The sequence below is a fragment of the Callospermophilus lateralis genome, chromosome 10 (assembly GCF_048772815.1).
Source record: "Callospermophilus lateralis isolate mCalLat2 chromosome 10, mCalLat2.hap1, whole genome shotgun sequence".
Lineage (NCBI taxonomy): Eukaryota > Metazoa > Chordata > Mammalia > Rodentia > Sciuridae > Callospermophilus > Callospermophilus lateralis.
Genome location: NC_135314.1, coordinates 17522205 through 17544309, shown reverse-complemented (window position 1 = coordinate 17544309; position 22105 = coordinate 17522205). Strand labels below are relative to the sequence as shown.

Here is a 22105-nt window from a genome sequence, read left to right as displayed (position 1 = left end):
GCAGCAGGTGCACACATCATTCCAGTCATTTAGAAAAAAACTCACCATTCTTTTTAGAGGACAGTGGGCTTCCATCTTTTACCTAAAACAACATTAGTCCCATTGTCTCTGACATGGCCACCCAGCCTCAGCCTCCCAAGTTGCTGGGATTATAGGTATGCAGGTATATACATGCAGATATCATTAAATAATTGTTTCCCAGTTAGATGCATAAAATTAGTTAAATTATTCTGAGTTGAAAATGTGATCCTTTGAAATATAGTAGCTTATAAGTGTGAATAATTATATTGAACTTAGATTTAGAGCGGTGAGGAATTAAAAGTCTAGAGAGGTCAGATAAAATATAGGAGAGCTGAAAAGCCTCATAGTATACAATGAAGGTCTTGAATAAATCCTGTGCTTTTCCAATACCTCTTTTATAGTTGAGAGAACACATATGACATAGTGTAGATCATAGGTTTTACTTTATAAAAACAACTTTATGGACATGTTACATTAGCTTATATAATGAACATGAATATAGTTTATAAAACAAAACTTTCAAATCTCTGTTCACTCAGGGTGTGGGGGATTAAGTCAAGACTTAAAATGTATGCAAAATGATACTTTATTTTTAATTCACTTAATATGTGGGTTTAGTTTGCCAGGTGTTGTAGATTAGAAAAATATAATTATACTATATTTTAAATGCATTTTATATACAAATATAATTTATACTATACTATTAGATATAGTAAAAGTTTATAAATTTGAAGATAAAACATGTTCACTTTTGTTTACAATAGACATTTAATTATCTTGTATTCTGGGTTAAGTGTGATATAGGTACAAACTTGCATCAAACGATTCCTAACATCACCATGTTCCTAACGCTATCCAATGGAAAGATTGTATATGTAAAAGATTGCTTGAATTAAAAATAAAGGCTTATTGCCAGGTGTGGTGGTGCACGCCCTGGTGCATACCCACGATCCCAATGGCTTGGGAGGCTGATACAGGAGAATTGCAAGTTCAAAGCCAGCCTCAGCAATGAGGAGGTACTAAAGCAACTTATTGAGACCCTGTCTCTAAATAAAGTACAAAATAGGGCTGGGGATGTGGCTCAGTGGTCAAGTGCCCCTGAGTTCAATCCCCAGTACCCTCAAAAAATAAATAAATGAAAATAAAAACAAGGCTTATAAAAAGTACCATGTCAGGGGCTTAGGATGTAGCTCAATGGTAGGACACTTGCCTAGCATGTATGAGGCCCTGGGTTCAATTCCAAGCACTAGACAAAAAAAAAAAAAAAAACCGAAAACAAAACCAAAAACAAACGTACTATGTCAGATAGAGGAAGGCGTTACCTTTCCTGACACCAGAGTGGGGTGTTGAAGTCCATAGGAGTTACCCTGTGAATACATAGGAGTTCACCTTGTGGCAGGGGAGTGTGGAAGGAAGGTGATTACAGGAAGCAAAATGGAGAATGCTCTGTTAACTACATGAATGTTAACTACATGACTGAGAGCCCTACAGTGTGTGACATGAACACAAGGTTTCTAGGAGGCAGTGGTGAGAGTGAGGCTGGAAGGACAAGAGCCATCTCTGAAAGGCCGTTTGAAGGAATTGGAAATGTATCCTGAAGGCTAGGGGAAGCTCTAAAGGAAGCTAAATATGACCAGATCATTTTTTAAGAGGCTAATTCAGGCAAGAGTGAAGAGGGGGAATTGCAGACTTGTCTATGTCTACATTCATCTTTAGCAGTTTCCCTCCTGAATCAAAGAGGGATCTCTCCTATCTAATGCCAGCCTCTTACCTGTGCTCATGATCTTGTTCGTCCAGACTTCTGGGGTCCTTTGCTTCAGCAGTTATCCCTTTTCAACTTATCTTCATTACTACTTGTCTAGTTACAGACTAAAAGACATTCAAGTCTACAATTTTACCTGGAGGGGAAAGAAAAAACCCACCATTTTTCTCTAGACACATTTCTTGAAACCATGACCTATTTTTATTGTATCCATTTTCCTACTGATCATTCAGCCCACTGCAAACTGCCCCTTTCCCATGCCATTGAAATTGCTGTCAGTGTGTCACTAATAAATTTATTAGTTCTTAAATCCATGGCTTGCTTTCCACCAAAACCTTACTTAAGCTCTCTGGAACGGGAACTATTGTCCACATTGCCTCCTTGGAAGTCTGCCCATCCTTGACTTCCATGACATCCTGCTGCCCTACTTTCTCCAATTGTCTCTTCTCATCCCTTCATGATTTCCTTTTAGACTTTTTCTTTCTTATTCTACTCCAGTGTTTCATGCTTAAGATTGTACTTCTTCCTAGAGAGTCGCAGTGCTCTTTCGCATGTTAAAAGTGCTAATAAGTTCTCTCCTATAAGAGAGAACTTTGTTTGACTTGTTAACCCACTGTTTCTCAAACCTTTATCACAAGGGTACTCTCATCTTTCTATAAAATGCTAAAGTCAGTTCCCAGTGCGAGGGAGCAGATGCAGGAAAGAGGCATCAAGAGAATGATGTCATAAAAATCACCAAATGTGACAAATCATAAAATGGTATTTAATTTCATCAATAATTAATTAATGATTTTATTAATTTATTACTGTAATTCATTATGATACTTGAATTAGTCAGGGATCTCCAGAAAAATAAAACCAACCAGATGTGTGTATTTGTGTGTTTATTAAATTAACTGATCTGTGTAATTCCATTATGATGCTTGAATTAGTCAGTTTTCCAGAAATCAACAGGATCTGTGTGTTTTTGTGTATATAGAAGAACTTATTTTAAGCAATTGGTTTATGTGATTATGGAGGCAGGCAAGTCCAAAATCTGCAGAATGGGCCAGAAGGCTGGAGAGACCCAAGAATTGACATTGCTGCAGTTCAAGTCCAAAAGCCATCTGATGACAGAATTCCCTCTTGCATGAAAGGAAGTCAATCTTTTTGTCAATTTAGACTCAGTTGATTGGATCGAACCCACTCACATTGAGGGACTCAAAGGCTTTTCTAAGTGTATTAATTTAAATGTTAATTATATCCAAAAATACCCTCACAGAGGAATATACAGAATAATGTTTGCCATATATTTGGGCACAGTGTCAAGTTGACGTAAAATTAACTATCACAATGCTATTTTCAAAACTGTTTTTTGGTAATTTTGATTATCAAAACTTTAACCAAGTAAATAATATATTTTTTTCTTTTCTCTTTCTCTTTCTTTTTTCCTTTCTCTTTTATTTATTTATTTATTTATTTTATTTTGCATTACTGGAGATTGAATCCAGGGGCCCTGTGGGATGCTCTACCACTGAACCTATTTTAATTTATTTTTATTTTGAGACTGGGTCTCACTAAATTGGTCAGGCTGACCTTGTACTTGTCATCTTCCTGCCTTAGGCTCCCTAGTTGCTGGGATTACAGGTGTGTTCTACCACATTCAGATTAATTTTTTAACATATTCATCTTGTGTTATTAAATTGAGAATATTTTATTAAGCTTATTTTCAATTTTATAGTAACAAAGATGTTTTTTTCTCTCTCATTTATTTATATATTTATTTATACCAGTGGTCCTCTTTATGCTTGAATATAGCCCTTGCTGCTCTTCCACTGCAATTTATTTTTTTAAATGAACATGTTTCTTTCTCTTCCTCTCTCCCTGCTCCTCCCTAATCTCTAGGGAATAGGATTACCTTTCTTCCCCATTTTAGGCAGATTTATCTGTCCTTGAGTACTTACCCACCTTTGGAACAAGTAACCTAGACTATTGATACCAAATGAGACCAGAAGACTCAGAAATGACTGTCTCCCAAATTAACAAGTGAATGACAACTCCTACAGAGAACATGTGGAATGTAGCCTTTGAATCACCTCTTTAAAAGCTCCCTGTTCCTGTTGATGGGCAGAATCACAGCCTTTGGGACAGTAGTCCCCTGTGTTTCTCCTTTGCTAGCAAAGCAAAAAAAACACTTTTTTCCTTTTTCTCAAAACCATGTCCTCATCACTGGATTGGCATTGGAGACAAGGACCAAGCTTTCAGTAAAATCCTGCTCTTTTAAATACTTAATGTATTCTAAAAATTGGGCCTTTTTCTCAGCATATACTGTACTCATTTCCCGAACATTCCAGGAGGCAGCTCCAAAGATTCCATGGGTTTGAATACATGTAGTTATCATTAAACAATTTTTTTTAATCAGACTCTAACTGACCCTAGAAAGTACGTGTTTGTGTGAGCATGCAGTTGGGTGTGTTGGGCCAGTTTAAATAAAAGAGTCAGAGAACTGCCTTTACCAAAAGAAAAGGACAATATAGCCCCTGGATTTAGAGCATGCAAGAAATCAGTGTAGCTAATTTGAGCAATCTTGCCTGACAATTGCAAATATGACAGTAAAGCAATGCCAAGCCATTGTTTCCATGTTCTGCACTTCAAAATAAATGGTTCTTATTCTTTTGGCTTCCTGAAGACTAATCAAAGGAAACATGAAGCAACAATATGCTGGGAGGTTTCCTTTGGTTTTCAAATTTCTTTTGTAAGCATTCGTGGTCATAGAGTATAATTAATAACACATGTACAAAATGTAAGGTCGAAGATTTTCTGACTCATCATCCAGCAGGAGACTTGAAAAATAAAATCCACACAACTCTTACGTTTTGAGAAATGAAGTTTGGTACAGAGCATGTGTACAGTAGGTCATTGATCCTATGAAATCATAAGTGTTTTAGAGGTTAAATTATGAGACCATGGTCCCCAGAGACCGTGTTCTTTATCTAAGCTTGGTGTGTGGTCAAATCTGGGAAGCTGAATACACTCATTAATAAGGAGAAGGCTAAGGTTGGGGGTGTAACTCAGTGGAAGAACACTTGCCTAGAAGGAAATCCCCTACACTACAAAAGATAAATAAAATAAAAAATAAGGAGAGGTCCATGATTATTTGCAGCCCATGATTATTTGATCAGTAGCACTCTGTGTATGAAAAAAATACCAAAAAAAAAATCTTATTTTTGCACATTTTGCAAAATGGGCACACATTTCTGGTCCTCCCATCCCACTGCTAGGACCTTGGGCAATCCCAAGTTTGGTCCCCAAAGCTTAAGCTTCATTAAAGTCACGGTCCATTTGTCCCTTTTATGTGCCTATTCATTACATTTTATAAATATTCTATTTCAGAAAAAGATTGAAAACATTAGCAATGCTATCTGTCTTTGAAAAACACAAAGATAATCTCATTTGCAAGTTATGAAGTTAATAGATTGGTGATAGCAGAGAAACCTTTTGACACTTTTATGCTAATTCTCACAAAACATAATTTATATTCATAACTGCTTCCAAAAAATGAAAACATTTGAAACATTAAACGGTTGCAAATGATTTCTGAAATTCACTCAGTAAAACAGAAGCAAAACCTCCAAGATATAAAGAGATTTTTATAACAATACTAAATAACTGTGTGGGAGGGTAGAGACAGTTTAGGAGATGGTAGTTATTGTCTCATATGTGCTCTTAAGGGATTTTAAAAATGTCAAATAATTGTAGGATAACCTTTTCCCTATTCCCTGGCCCAAGTAGCACCTAAGTAATCTATGTGAGTCTGCTTTTAGGACATTTTGTACAGAGATTACCAAATACTCACAGAATTTCAAACCAGAATTGATGATGCAGATTCTGGTTCTGAAGTCTGGTTTGGAAACTCAGGTTTAGGCAATTTTCTCAGAGCTGATCAAACTCTACAGAAGTGATATGCAATACCAAATTCCAAAAACAACTTATTTGCAACTGTATTAGTGAATTCATTTCTACTGAGAAATATAATTACCAAATGCTGATGGTGATTCTGGACTTTTAATGTTTAAAAACCAAAGTAGGAATTAGGCAATTATAATTTCAGATTAAAAGGCAATGAATAATTTTAATTAATAAAGCTCTTAAAGCTCCATGCACTTCTCTCCTACAGAAGTGTGCCTGTGACACTTCTCAGACCACCTATGCCATTGGTGCAAAGACACTCAGGCTTGTTATTCTTTACCTCTTTGCCATCATACCCTATGTCTGTTCTGATAGCTGACCTCTTTATTGATTCCCTATTTTATACTAATAAAATTATAGGACCATTCTTTCCTGGCACCTTAATCTTAACAGAGAACCAGTTGGGACATGGAATGATCAACAGTTGTAGCTTCTATTGAGTATGTGATTCCTATCAGTATCAATTTCTTTTTCTTTCTTTCTTTTTTTTTTTTTTTTTGAGTATCAGGGATTGAACTCAGAGGCATTCAACCACTGAACCACATCCCCAGCCCTATTTTGTATTTTATTTAGAGACAGTGTCTTACTAGTTGCTTAGCACCTCACCGTTGCTGAGGCTGGCTTTGAATTGTCAATCCTCCTGCCTCAGCCTCCTGAGCCTCTTGGGTTACAGGGGTTACAGGCATGTGCCATCACACCTGGCTTCAGTATCACTTTTGAAAGATGACATTTCATCATCTTGTCTTGAGAGTCTATTGGATTTCACTGCTGCCATCCGACAAATATCTATAGATAATGTCACTGGTGAACGAATTGTGGTTGGCTGAGATTGTCATTTGTGAAATATCATGAGGAAATTCACAGAATTATAAAATAATTTCCATCATGTCCTGGTGGGTAACACATGGTAAGAAATTCACAATGACTAAAACATTAGAAGAGATGCCAAGAAACACTTCTTTGAAAATTTGTAGAATTTATTTTACTTTGAGAAATTAACTTATTTATTGAATCTCTTCTAATAGCACCTGAAAATTTTAATCATCTAGTTCTTCAAGGCAATGGAATGCCCTATTGAATTTACCAATGCATATAACTTACATAAAAACAGCTATGTACTCTACTCTGAAACATCAATAGTCCCATTTATACTCAAGTTGTTAAAGACCAGGAAAAGGGGGAATGCATACAACTTCATGAACTAGACGTCAAAATTCATGGTTCATTCAATTTAGTTTGTTCACCACAAATATCCATGAATACTCTCTTTGTTAAATGATAATTTTTAATATACTCCTTGAATATCTTTACAACCCTAAAGCTTGAAAATGGACGTGAAGCCATTCACAGCATTTGTTGTATTTGCTTCTACTTCCTCACCTCACCTTGAGGTTTGAGAAACTCAGAAGACCAAAGAGGCCAACTAACTAAATGTACATCTTAGCCTCCTTGCTTTCTAAATAGTTGCAACTTTAAGGAGTTTATTTCACTGCTTTCAACTGTCATATCTGTCAAGAAAGTTATAAACACAGTGGAGTTATATCTTACTTAGATGTTAGGTTCTTAAGGGGAAGCTTTATTCATAGTCAAAAATCACCCTTAAATTCTTTAGGTCTTCATTAACTTACCAGGACATCACAAGTCATTAGTTATAAAGCCAAGAGCCTTTTTTCCTTCTCTTTGCACTTTCGCTTGGATTCCCTTTCTCTGAAAATAGAATGTGGATGACTCAGGAAGAGGAAGGGCCAGAATGTTTCCTTTGAGAGACTAGAAGGTTATTCTGTCTGTGTTTCTGTCTCTTTCTCCCTTTTTCTTTCTTCTTTATTCCCTAGATCTAGAATGGATGAATAATTGTGAGATAGATGAGTATATTATCTAATTTCTAATTCCTAGTTGATTGGATTACTTTCTATCCATACAAATTAGCCACAATAAATTCTAAAAATAAATTGGTATTATTTTGCTAACCCTGTGCAACTATTTATATTCATTAGTATAATAAATATATATTAGTAATGTACTAATGTATATTTAATGTGAATTGTACTAATCCATATGGCTGTTAACTTTTATTTTTTTAAACTTATGAAATAATTTATGTCCTTAGTTTGATAACTTGACTTTATAGGTGATGCTGTCTGTACTGTACTTGTAAAATAAAAGACCTCTATAGCACTTCAATTTTTCACAATCATGTTTTCAATTAAAAGTGTTGCCTTAAGCAATATTTGTATAGTAATTTAAAAGTTATTGTAGTGTAAAGTAAGTATTTATTCTTAGTTAAATCAGATTATCTTAGATGAAAAATAGAAAATGTAAGAATTTTTATTCTTAAGGTGGGGGAGGGGGGAAGAAACACAAAGGGTTTCATTTGACCAGGAATTATTTGACTTGGAGTGGTTAGCAGTTAAGGACATAATCATCTTTAACTTTAGTTTGTGAACTTCTGCCAGTGATTTTGGAACACATCCATTACTATTAAAGAGGTTTTTGTAGCTAACTTTAAAACAATCACTGACCTCAACCATTGAGCTCACATCATGATTTTTTTTTGTTGTTTATTTTCACATTTATTTATTCTATAAAAGTAAAGAAAAAAATTGGTTCAAGAAGGCATCCAAACAGATTATTCCTAACATCTGTTGGTGACATATTTATATACAATCCAATATTTTATTTTCATAAGTTTTTAGATACAAGTTTTAAAAAGTAAACTTCAAGGCTCAGAAAGCCTATAACAAAGTAGAAATCTTATAAAGCATGATGTTTTTAATTTTAAGGTTCACAACTTTATGTTTAAATAAGTTCAACATAAGTGATCTTATATGTTACATATTTTTACAAGCAAACCTTAAAGTAAGTAGATTAGAGATAGCAAGGTCACCATAAGAAGATGCTTAAAAACCACAGAAATAAATATTCAGATACCAAGAAATACTACCCATTTATTGATTTATTGACACTAATCCCCTAAGGACTGGGGTTGTAGCTCAGTTGCCTAGCATGCTTGATGCCTTGGATTCAATCCCCAGCAATGCAAAACAAACAAGCAAGCAAGCAGCAACAACAGCAACAAAAACCCTAATTCTCCTCACTAATGGTTATATATCTAAGAAATGAAATCATAATGTCAAAGAGACATCTGCATTCCTATTAATTGCAGCACTATTAACAACAGCCAAGAAATAGAAACAACCTATGAATAAGTAAAGAAAATGTGGCACATATATATCTTAGAATTCTATTCAGCTGTAAAAAAATGAAATCCTGTCATTGACAACAACATGGATGGATCATTATGTTAAGGTGATATAAGCCAGGTATAGAAAGACAAGTACCATGTGTATCACTCACATGTAGAATCTGATAGAAATTGAGAGTTGATCTCACAGAAGTTGAGAATAGGATGGTGGTTCCCAGGGCTGGAGGGAGTCCAGGGATGAGAGGGATAGGAAGAGGTTGATCAATGGGTTCCTAGTAAGTTAGAAAAGAGGAGGAAGTTCTGGTGAGCTGTTGCACAGCAGGGTGGCTATAGATAACAGTAATGTACTGTATATTATAAAAAGCCAGAAGAAAGAATTTTAAGAGTTTTTCACTATAAACAATTATACATGTTTGAGAAAAACTATTTTTAACCTGATTCAGAAATATACAATGTATACATATACAGAAACATTGCATGGTACCCTCTTAATATGTACTTTTTTAATGTGTTGTTAAAATAAGTGTATACCTGAAACAAAAATCCAATTTCTATTATAATTTTTTGCCTTCATAGCTTCAAGTATTCAATTTTTTTTTTTTTAGTTAGTGTCTGGGATTTTTTTCTGTTCAAATATATGCATGTAAAATTTATGAAGGAAAAATTAATTTCCTAAAATCACATTTGATGTTATTTTTCACAGGATTTTTAATGAGTTTTGAAAATTTAAAAAATATTTCTCAAAAGAAGCTTTAACAAGTAGAAAACTGGAAGTGAGAAAGGGGGAAAAGATTCACTTTCTCATTGATTTCTGGAACACATCTCCTAAATCTTCTAATCTCACATTTTACTAAAGTTTGCCTCAACCGAAGGAAAGTCAAAGTCTGCTGAAGAAAATAAACACTCTCAGTAGGCAGTGTGGTGTTTGGAAAGTTCAAAGACATGACCACGTGGAGGGAACAAAGATTAACTTTTCCTATTTTTGCCTAGATTTCCCCTCAACTGGTTTACAGGGAATATGAGTCTTCATTGTTTTGTCTAAAAAGTGTACTAAAATACTTCAAAAATCACAAGAATTGTCACTCATAATGAGAGCATTTTTGAAGGTACCAATTCAAAAGGGAAAAGAAGCTTTTTCAAAGTGTACTTTGAACGTTTCACAGAAAAATGGTTTGGAATCATAATCACTCTCAAAAATATCCAAAGATTTAAGTAGTAAATATAGGATAATACAACAAGGACATTGAAGTTCCTGCCTTTTCCTCAACCACTTAGGAGAATTCTGGATGACCACCTTTGTTTGGAAGATCCAGACTCTGCCTTTGGACTCTATGAAATAAAATTTGGGGAGGAGAGGAAAACGTTGGGAAAAAAAAGTATTGGGGAGGCATATGGAAGGAGGTTTCAGAGGAATGTGAAAAGAGAAAATGCATGGTATGTGACCGAATTGTATGGAAAAGTGGGAAAATGGAGATCTGAAAATATTGTGTGGACTCCTTTCATGGTTCTTAAAAATACAGAAACAAAAGAGTTATTTTGAATTGTTCCTTGGTGGCCCTGACACCTCTACAAGACTGAATCACATCACCCTACTCACTGCTTTATATAGACATGTTTGCAGCTGTCAATAAAAGGGATCAGTTGCATCCCACATTTTTCACTTCAACACCAGGGTTATTTCCCTAATGAAGATGTTTACAATTTAGAGATACAAACTCTGACTAGTTAGACAGGGAAGCTAGACATTCAAGACCTGCAGACTTCTGAGAGTTTTAATTTTACAATTAGATTTTTTTTTCTGTGCAGTCTTTTAAGGTAGAAAGAAAGGAATAAAAGAAAACTTCCCTAGCACAGCATGTGTTCCTTAGGAGTATAAAGCCTAATTTACACGTTGATGTACATATAGATGAATAAGTCAAAGAAAAGATGCTTTCTCTGTTAGTCAGCTTTTCTTCATTGTGACCAAACTCTCTGACAAGAACAATATAGAGGAGAAAAAGTTTATTTTGGTTCATGGTTCCAGAGATTCAGTCCACGGTTGGCCAAGTCTATACTGCCCAGGGCTGGAGGGGAAGTACAACATTATGGTGGAAGAGTGTGGTGGAGGGGAAGCTGCTCTGTCATGGTGGCCAAGAAGCAGAGAGAGAGAGAAGGAGGAGGAGGAGGACGGTGAGGAGGATGAGGAGGAGGAGGGAGAAGAGAAAGAGGAGGAAGAAGAGGAGGAGGAGGAGGGAGAGGAGGAGGAGGGAGAGGAGGAGGAGGAGGGAGAGGAGGAGGAGGAGGAGGAGGGAGAGGAGAGGAGAAGGGAAGGAGTGAGGAACTACAGGGAAGATGAACATTTGCAGAACATGCTCCCAGTGACCTACGTTTTCCATCCATGTCTCACCTTCCTATAGTTACCACCCATTGATTAGGTCACAGCTCTTGCAATCTAATCATTTCACCTTTGAATATCCCTGAAATAACACAGGAGCTCTTAGGGGACACCTCACATCCAAACCATAACACCATTTAGTATGAAAGATATTTTTTTCTCCTTCCCAGAAGTATAATAAATTATCTTTCATAGTTGTGAAATTCTGATTTCATAGGAACTTTCAAAATCTTTGAACTCATAGTTCTTTACTGTCCTTTAATATATTGGCTTACTTCTATGACTGGTTCTTCAAACCAGTCTAACTAAGCTCAGAACAGTGATTCTTAGCCAATGTCTACAGACATTTTTAATCGTCATGATTTGGAGATGGTTGGTGCTTCTGGCATCGCGTGGGGAGAAGCTCAGGATGCTGCACAACATCCTGTAGTGCACAGGACAATCTCTTCTAACAAGGGATGATCCAACCTCAAAGGTCAATGGTATAAATATTTAGAAACCCTGCTTCAGAGCCTCCCCTCTGGGAATCCTTTGGTGTCTGGCTTCCCTAGTCACAGCCTCTTATCTTCCACCTGTGTTGTGCTTCAGAGGGAGTCTTTTGCCTTTGTTATAACCAATTTCCCAGTCTTTCCTTCCTCCCTTAGACCAATATATCTTTCCACGTGGCACCTTTGTTAATTGGCAGTTCTTGTTCATAGTTCAGCTTGGGAGAAACAGGGTGTAGTCAGGTATAATAAAGTAATTAACCATGTGGGTTGTGGGTGAAGACAGGCTGAGTTCAAACTCCAGCTCCATCATGTACCACTCATAGAATCTTGATTAGGTTTCTTATTTTCTCTGTGCTTCAGTTTTCACACTTGGGAAAAAAATGTGGATAAAAATGGTACCCAGCCGCAGATAATTCTTGTGAGAGCTAAGTGAATTAATACTTGTAAAGTGCTTGGGATGTTGCCTGACATCTAAGTACTTAATAAATGTTGCTATTATTTTTCTTTCTCAACAGTCTGCCAAGATTCACGTTCTCCAACTCACTTCCTCCTCTCTACTCCAAGTCTGTGGAGCAGATATATTTCAGTCACAATGGTTTCTTGTAAATGTTTTGCATGATCTATGTTTTTTTTAAACATTTCTTTCAAGGTCAGAGTTTTAATGTGGCAAGGCAAGAAGTGCCCTGTTTCTTTCTCTCTGGTTTTGGCTATCTGTATCCCTTCCTTGGGGCAAGGAGCAGTTACAAAGGTGGGAGGGGGCAAAGAGAAAAAGGACAATCTTTCAAAACATTATCCTGGTTGATGCACAATTCTCAGTCCATAGATGGAAACTTAGAGTGAATGGATGAGAGGATGGAGGTATCATGGGCAGTGCCTAAGATTCTGGCCAGAGTGACCATGTGGATTGTGGTGCCTTTCACTATAATGAGGTAACCACCTCTCTGAACTTAGGCTTGTTTGAAGAACCTTAGAGTTACCAGTTTTAGAAATAACATTTGGGCTTAAACTGATGAGTTCATCTTTTGCTCACAAGTTTGTGGAAATGGAGATACAGATGTCCAGCAGAAACATGGCAGGGGGGACTCCATGGGAAAAGAGATTGGAATTGGAGATATGGATGAAGGTATTAATGGTAGAGTCAATGAGAGGATGTAAGATTATATACAAAGGGGAATTGTTGAGTCAGAAAAGTGGTTTCTAGATGGATGGATGAATGGATGGGTGGGTGGACATAGGCTGCATATTAAGATAAATTAAGGACATAAAGACATGAGCTCTTGTTTTCAGTGGGGCTGGTGAGAATGGCTTGTATGTGGAGGGGTGCGAATACATTCATGGGTTTAGCTTTGGGAAATTCTTGAAGTCCAAAACCATAATAAAATGGAAGTGACATGTATAGCTTGATTTTTCTATTTTGATATTTTAAAGCCTATATATTATGTATATATCTATCCCCCAATCTAGGCCATTGTTCTTAAAATGGTATTTCCTTTAAAAATTTGAAAACTAATTTTTATACTATTTTAATTATCTTATCTGTTCTAACTTTTCAGATCATAAGGCCTATGGATTATCTGCCCCCAAAGACCATCAAGTTGTCACAGCTATAGAGTACCAAGGTATGGTATTTACCAATTCTTACAGGCTATAATGTTTAAATGACTCATGAGGGTAACAGGTGATATTATTTTTATATTTGTTGGAATATTCTCTTTCACCCCACACTAATTCTTTTGCCTGAAATAGTCCATGCATTTCCACATTTATAACACTTTCTCTACCTCCTCAGTAAACATTCTGAATCATCAATAAAGGCCAGATGTACATAGAAGGTCTCCTATAACATAAATTATCTGTGACAAAATCTATTTTGCAAAACAGAGAGAGATCTTTTTTTTTCTTTAAAGAGAGAGAGAGGTAGAATTTTAATATTTATTTTTTTTTAGTTATCGGTGGGCACAACATTTTTGTTTGTATGTGGTGCAGAGGATCGAACCCGGGCCGCACGCATTCCAGGCAAGCGCGCTACCACTTGAGCCATATCCCCAGCCCCAGAGAGAGATCTTAAGAAAAATTTTAACCAGCTGAAGAAGGTTAATGGAAGTTAACACCGCAACTAAGTATTTAAGATGACATTAATGCATTCTATTTTGAAGTGCCATTTTCTTATTTATAAATGCGGGGATTAGTATGTATTTTGTTACAGTTAAAAAGTACTTAAAGAATTAATAATTACCCCCAAATAGTATATAGAGGCTTTTATAAGTATACTTCAAATATCGACCATCCTTTTTTTTTGACCTTAGGACACAATGAATAATACAAAGAAACCAGAATAACTAGTCTTTCTTAAATGCAATGTTTGTTTATGTCAAAGATTATAAACATTTAAGACACAGGTCCCAAACACCTACTCTCTTGTCTTCAGGAATGTTTTCTTCCTGAAGTTGGAGACAGTTTGAAGGAAAGGGTCAAAGATGAGAGAAGAGACCTGGAACACGAGTTAGTATTTATATGGTGCTTACAGTAGTGTCTAACACACGTTATACATACTTGACAAGTAAAAAAAATGTTATAAAAAACTAGTCCATTATTCAAAAACAACAAACCACTTAGTAACAAGTCACTTAAATAATTTTTAGGCTAATTAAGTCCTTTTAATTCCAATGTTTTACATGACTAAGCTAATAAGACACCCTTTATTGTGAGTTAGTTTTAAGTAAGGAGAAGTGGAAAGAGGAAATTAATGGTTGGAAGTAACTTGGACTCTGGAGTACTTGCAGAAAGATAAATAGGCTGAGTAAGATGCCAAAAAGGAGCCTGGAATGGCCAAAAGAGGGAGCATAGTGAGAGAGGAAAAATGGAGCAGCATGTCCCTGAGGGACAAAGGAAGTGAAGTTCATTTCTGCTACTTCTCACTTTCCTGGGTCCAGCTGGACGCAGTGGCTGTACTTCCCTGCCCTCAGGCCCGATGCCCTAATATCTGAATTAGGACGTCAAAGTTACAGTCTTTAAAAAAAAAAAAAAAAATCATTGCAGCAAAACTCACATAACAAAATCCATCCTTTTTTAAAAAAAATTTTTAGTTGTAGTTGGACACAATACCTTTATTTTATTTATTTATTTTTATGTGGTGCTGAGGATCAAACCCAGCGTCTTGCACATGCTAGGCGAGCACTCTACTGCTGAGCCACAACCCCAGCCCCTAAAATTCATCTTTTTAAAATGAACAATTCAGAAGCCTTTGTATATTCACATTGCTGTGCAGTGCCCCCTCTACCTAGTTCCAGAACGTTTCCAACACTCCGAAATGAAATCCTGTGCCCATTTACATTACTTTTTAATGCATGCTTTATTTTAATATAGAAAATCCTTCCATAATTTATTGCAATCAAATGTTAGTCTCAGGGCTGTGGGTGTAAGTGGTAGAGCACATGCTTAGCAGGGCGAGGCCCTGGGTTCAACCCCCAGCATCAAAAGAAAAAAAAAGTTACTCTCACTCCAAAATAAATATCTTCTATTTTCTTGTTTAACCTCTGCTCCTTCTAGTTAAGAATTGCATTTTAATTCTATTTTATATGTGCTCTGATTATTCCAATTTGGCTCTCAATAATGCAAAAATAAATTCCTATTTTCTTTCACCTTTTATGATATTTTTTGCAGTGACTTAATTTTACTTAAGATCTGTAATATTTGGTGGTTTGTATGTTTGAATATGTGTCCTACCCATTTTGTTCAGAGTTTTTCTAATCTCTTATTTTTCTAATGTTAAAAGTATGAATTAATTCTTTTTTTTAGTGTAGCTATTCTGTATCACTTCCCAGGGCAATACCAAGAGCAGAAAGAACCCGAAACCAGGGCAGATCTGTCAGGCTTATAAATTATGTGAGTGGACTTCTATAGAGGGGATCCAACTCTGAAGCATGTCTTCCCAGAAGTAATTTCTGCTAATTTTTCAGAACTGCTCTAGTAGTATCAATTCTTTTTGTGCTATGTAGAATTTGATATATTTTTTAACATGACCACAGAGAATAAACTCAAAAGGTAGCAATAAATAATCTCAGAAAAAATAAAATTCATAATGATTCTTACTCCTATAAGTAATTATTTTGCTAATTTTTTAAATAAACATTTATCTTGGGCTGGGGTTGTGGCTCAGTGGTAGCGTCCTCGCCTAGCATGCATGAGGCACTGGGTTCGAACCTCAGCACCACATAAAAATAAAGACAAGAAAGTCCATCAACAATAAAAAATATTAAATAAATAAATAAAATAAACATTTATCTTTTGTTCATCTAAATGAAACAGTAGTTTTGGCAATGAAATAAGTGCCTTGATTAAGAAACTTGGCACATTTTTCTGTTTTAATATGTCTTGTTTTGAAAAGTGTGATTTATGTTGACATTGTTTTCTTTGCCATCCAAAACAGAGATAACATTTTAGTTCAAATCTGAGAGATTTGTGATGATATAACATGTGGGTTTCTATCTTGTCAAATTTGCAAGTACATTTAAAGAGAAGATCCCCATGTGTGAAAATAATAATGACCATTTATGTACCACATACATATATAATACACCATGTACACTCAGTATATAACTTCGTTATCTCATGTAATCTTTACAACTCTGTGAGATGAGTACTATTATTTTTATTTATTTTATAGTTTTAGAACATTATTTTATAATGTTCCAAAAAAATTACGTAATTTTCTCATCATATATCCAGTATAGGGCAAAGGTTTAATTCCAAAACCTGTGCTATAAGTACTATATTTTTATGTGACAATAACCCTAAAGCAGAATACCAAAAATTGTCCTGGCCTTGAGAGTTGACTGTTGGCTAAAGAGAGAAAGGAGATTCCATGAGAATTAGCTTTTAGATTCATTTGTATTCATATTCTAGAGTTGCCATAAGAAAATACCATAACCCAGGTGACTTAAAATAACAGAAACATATTTCCTCTAGGTTCTAGAGGCTAGAAATTCAAAATCAAGGTATTGGCATGGCACCCTAGGGTATAGGCCCTGGCTGTTCCCTGGGCCTACCACAATACATATTCTGTTTATCTTCTATATCATTGATCAGATGTCACCTTGTAAAAGAGATAAACTTGACTACTCTTTTAAAAAACTGCATCCTTGTCCTTGGCACTCCCAAACTTCCCCAACTCTGCTGTACTCTCTTTTCCCTACAGCACCTCATCACCATCCAACATGCAATAGAATTCACTTGTATAATGTTGCTTTTTTCTGCCTGACTTCTTCTGCTAGGTTGTAAGATCCCAAAGGACAGGGAATCATTGCTCTGTTCACTGATAGAACTCAAAAAGCAATGCTGAGCACATAGTAAGTCCTCAACATATTATGGGCAAATTGCATAGACCTGTTCTCTACATTTTATACAGTCCATGAGAGAGAGGCTGGAATGAAGTCACTGGACTTAGGAAAATCATTGGTGACATTTTCCAACATAATTTCCTTAGAGGTTTTCCCACAGAGCACTGAGAACATAGAAGGATATGAATTAGGAAGAATTCATCAGAATGCATGTTTTTGTTTTGTTTTTGTGTGTGCGTGTATGTATGTATGTTTGTATGTTTAGTTAAATATAGGAAACAACATGATTGAATACAACATGATTCCTAAGACATGGGAGTAAGACAGTAGAATAGACAAAAAAAAAAAAAAAAAATGAGTGTGGGTGTGTGTTTAATTGCTGGAAAACTCAACAAAATACGGGAAGGAAACCTATCTAAAACTCAAGACTCCGGAAGGTCACCGCCCAGTCTCCTTAATCAACAGAGCAAGAGCTGTGTTTCCTCCGACAGGTCCCTCAGCACACGTTTGTCTTTGTAGCACAGTTGTAAACACCTCTATAAAATCGCATCTCTTTGTGATGTAAAACGTGTTTGAGAAACTTTAGGCATCCTTGAAAACAACTTTTGGTTCCTTTCTTCCTTGTCTTTCTTTTCTCTGCCCTATTTTCTATTTCCTTCTATTTTACTTCTATATTTCTGGCAATGAATATAACTAAAAAAAAAAAAATGGAAACTACATATAACAGAAAGAAAAAAAATCATCATTATATCACACAGAAATCACTACTGGGTTATAATTTTTATATATATGCTTATGGGTTTTTTGTTCATATCTATGTGTATATTTTGAATAAAACTTTAGTTAATATCTTTAATGACATTAGATTTGTTTAACATCAAACTCCGAGACACAGGAAGGATTTTAACCTTTTTCTTCTAATCAGAGATACTGTGTTTTTAATTTGCCTTGTGGGAAAAAAAACTCCCAGAAATATGAAGTTGGAATTCTAGAAGCTTGGTTGGAACATGCTTGAAAGATGTAACTTGAGGTTTCTTTTTGGCAAGCTGAAACAGTGTGCAGACCAGCACTGGGTTTCCCTGCCCTCAATCATCTCATTTGGACAGTCAAAGGAGTTGGCTCCTTCAGAAGTTCCAGGAATTGCTTAAAGATGCAACTGCAGTAAATTTCCTGTAATGAAGTCAATTTAACAACACTGGAGTAGTTACACTTGATGCCAAGATCAAGTCTTTTAATAGTTTATCTGAATTGAGGCAGGGTTACAGGCAGCCATTTAGGGGAAAGAATAAACAATTTATTAGAGGGCCATTTGGGTTCATATTAATGTAATTTGTAAGGCATATCTACACAAAGGATCTGATTGAGACTGTGGCTGTAACAGTGGTCCACTTTATGCTTTGAATAAGAGCCCTTGCTGCTCTGTCCCTGTGACTTATTTTTAAAATGGACATGTTTCTTCCTCTGGGATAGGAGTCCCCTGTGTTTCTCCTTTGCTAGCAAGGCAGTATAACTTGGTTTTCCTTTTTCTCAAAACTGCATCCTCATTGTTGGATTGGCATCCAACATCCAACTTCTTTGCGTTTCCCCAACGCAGCCTGGGCTGGACTAAGTGCCTTTCTTAGGCACTAGATGGCGGCGTGCTCTTTCCAAACCCAAAATCTGATACTTATCCCCTTTGGACTGAAATGCCTTTACCTTGTTTGCCTCTTCAAAGACTGAAACTGGGGATAAGTTGATGAATAATTAATCAGAGCTGCTGTTTGTTAAGTGCTTACTATGTTTGGGTCTGTGTGCTTTGCATGTATTATTTCACTTGAAAATTCACGACTCTATAAGGTACTGTCTCATTTTACTGATGGAAACTCAGGCTCAATAACTAGGAAAAGCAGAATAGTGTCAAACAGTTTTGTGAAAGAGTTGTAATGCTTCCAATTCATCTTTGAGCTAAACCAATAGAATACCCATTATTAATGTACCTTTAACTAACTTATTTATGTAACTTATTAATGGGTATCCTATTAGTTTAGCTCAAAAAAAGAAAGAATAAATAGAATGTGAAGTCACAATTTAAGAATGTTTAAAAATTGTTAATTAAGTAAAACATAAATTTGCAGGGATAATTAGAAAACCAGTGTTTTTGTTGTTGGTCCTAGAGGTTATTTTAGCCTGCAAAAACCCAAAGAAGACCATTTCCTCCAGATTAGAGTGGAAGAAACTGGGGCGGAGTGTCTCCTTTGTCTACTATCAACAGGCTCTCCAAGGTAAGAAGCTGTGGTCTTGATGAGGTCAGAGCAAGAGAATGCCAAGTACAGCCCAAGTCCTTTAAATTACAAATGAGAACAGGACATGACTGATTACTGAAAATGTGTTTTTGTAAGTGTGAAATGAAACCAACAGTGTCTGAGACCCAAAACACAACAGCTATAAAGGACAGGAAGAGAATTTCAGTGAAGGTGAATTCCAGGGGGTTCCTGAACCCTCCATCTCTCAGCTCAGTTCTAGAGGATACAGAATGCAATTGTTCTCACTGGCCCAGTAGATTGAAAAGGGAAGAAAAAATAGTATGGCCCTGAGATGGAGGGATCACTGCTCAGTTAATAATACCCTCACCTTTCCTTGAGTTCCTCTGGAAAGCAAGGCCACCACTGAGAAGCCTAGGGAGTTTGGAGGATGGATGGGTACTTACAACCATTAGCAAGTGCTTTTATTTGTTTTACATTTAGTTCTACTCTGTTCTCCTATTGAATATGTGATGTACTTTTAACTAAAAATGGGATAATAATACATGAAATGCTATGATGTTAATTTGTTACAAAAGTATCCAGTGGTAGGCTGGGATATTGCTTAGTTGGTAGAGTGCTTGCCTCGCATGCATAAGGCCCTGGTTCGATCCCCAGCACCATAAGAAAAAAAAAAAAGTACCCAGCGGTTAAGGATACGTATGAATTAAGATAGGCCATGCATCCATTACAGTTAAAGCTGAGGCATGGGTACACTGAGGGTCATTTTCCTCTATTCTGTACTTTTGCATATGCTTGAGTTTTTCCAATATAAAAATTGTTAAAGTTGGAAATACAATTTAACAAGATAATAAACACATTATTATTTTTTAAATGCTATGTATTACTTTAATTTTAAAGAATTAAGTGGAGGGTTGAGGTTCAGCTCAGTGGTAGAGTACTTGAAAAGCATTAGTAAGGTCCTAGGTTTGTTCCCCCAACTCTGAGTTGGGGCTGGGGAAGAAAGGTAAAGAAAGGAAGGAAAAAAAAAAGAAGAAGAAGCAGCAAGCAAGCGCAAGAGAGAGAGAGAGAGAGAGAGAGAGAGAGAGAGAGAAAATAACTAAGTGGACAAATGTTTAAAGTTTATAGAAATTTTAAAGTATCCCCTCTAGCCAGTTGCAGTTGTGCATACCTGTAATCCCATCTACTTCAGAGACTGAAGCATGGAGGACAAAGCAAACACAAAAAGAACTGGAGATATAGTTTAGTGGTAGAGAATTCCTGGATTCAATCCCCAGCATAAATAAATAAATAAATAAATGTCCCCTCTGGTTCCTATCTCTCAAGATAAAGACTGTAGGTCCCAGAACTTTGGCAGCACAGCTATCTTCACCTGAATTTTCTACAGCTGCCGATTCTGGTAGTTGCATATTACACAAAATCCTATTTTAATTCTTTATACAATTACTATCAAAATCTAATTAAATGAATCCTTTTAACATATTCCCCTCACCTTTTCTTCTGTGGTTCTATCATGTGACCTACCATAGGTATAGTCACTGTTCTGACCAATTAAACCATGGTCTCCTGTTTGTTTTGAAAATAGGAAAACTTCTGCAAGGGATAAAAGGAATGAGGTCAGTAGGTGTTTGGGTTGAATTCTTTAAAATACAGGAATGTCAAATTAAATATTTTTTGAACAATCTAAGAAAATATCCTTCAAGTAAAGGGGTGCTCTACCACTGAGCCACATCCTCAGCTACGTTTTATTATTTGCTTGCTTGTTTTAAATTTTGAGACAGAATCTCACTAAGTTGTCCAGGTTGGGTCTCAAACTTGGGTTCCTCCTGTCTCAGCCTCCCGAGGAGCAGGGACACAAGAGTATACCATCATGCCCAGAAAAATAAAGGAATTTAAAGTAACAGCATGCTTTTAAAGTAATGTACAATTACTTTTTAACATGAATTTAAAGTAATGTACAATTTTTAAGGTTTAAAAGTGAACTTCTGGTAGGAAAATGAGTGTTTTAGTTACTGAATAGAGTGATTTAAGGAGGATGTTGCACAGAAAGTTACTTGCATTATTACTAATATTATTGTCTTCATTTTCTGAAGGTGATTTTAAAGATCGAGCTGAGATGATAGATTTCAGTATACGAATCAAAAATGTGACAAGAGGTGATGCTGGGAAATATCGTTGTGAAGTTAGTGCCCCATCTGAGCAAGGCCAAAACCTGGAAGAGGATACAGTCACTCTGGAAGTACTAGGTAATATGCATGTGTGTGTGTGTGTGTGTGATTCTTGTCACCCACTTCCATCCTCATCCGTCCAGCTCTGAGGGCAATGACACTGGTCCATGAACACACTAACATTAACTGGGAGTCACAGCCAGTAAAGTTACAGGATCTCAACAAGGTGGTCTGAGCTGCTTTTTCCTAACACCTGGTTGGTTGCTGAAATTTCATTATTATTTACTCATTTATCACAAAACTTTTTTTGGTTTAATAAAGATAATTCCTAAAGTCCTACTCTGTATGTGGGAGCATATTTCCCATGACTTTTTCAATAGCTTTCAGTATTTGTGCTATTTCTGTTACCAACTAAAATGATATCACATGATATTATAGAAAAACAATAGAACAAACAAAAAAGTAGATCAAGGGAAGAATTGGAAGTGGTTTGGTAAAGGAACAAAATTAGCTTTATTTTGCAGCTAATATGTACTAGGTCCTTTCATGAATGTGATTTTATT

The 22105-nt window shown here is 36.0% G+C and overlaps 1 protein-coding gene across 2 annotated transcripts in view; it reads left to right on the top strand.

The window, feature by feature from the left end:
• The window catches only part of Jam2 (junctional adhesion molecule 2), a 54544-nt gene that overhangs the window by 15201 nt on the left and 17238 nt on the right, over positions 1–22105 (top strand). For both annotated transcript variants that reach the window (XM_076867726.2, XM_076867727.2), the window contains exons 2-4: positions 13349–13414; positions 19288–19395; positions 21468–21620. In XM_076867726.2, the coding sequence (XP_076723841.1) occupies positions 13349–13414; positions 19288–19395; positions 21468–21620 (327 nt within the window). The remainder of the gene's footprint in view (positions 1–13348; positions 13415–19287; positions 19396–21467; positions 21621–22105) is intronic.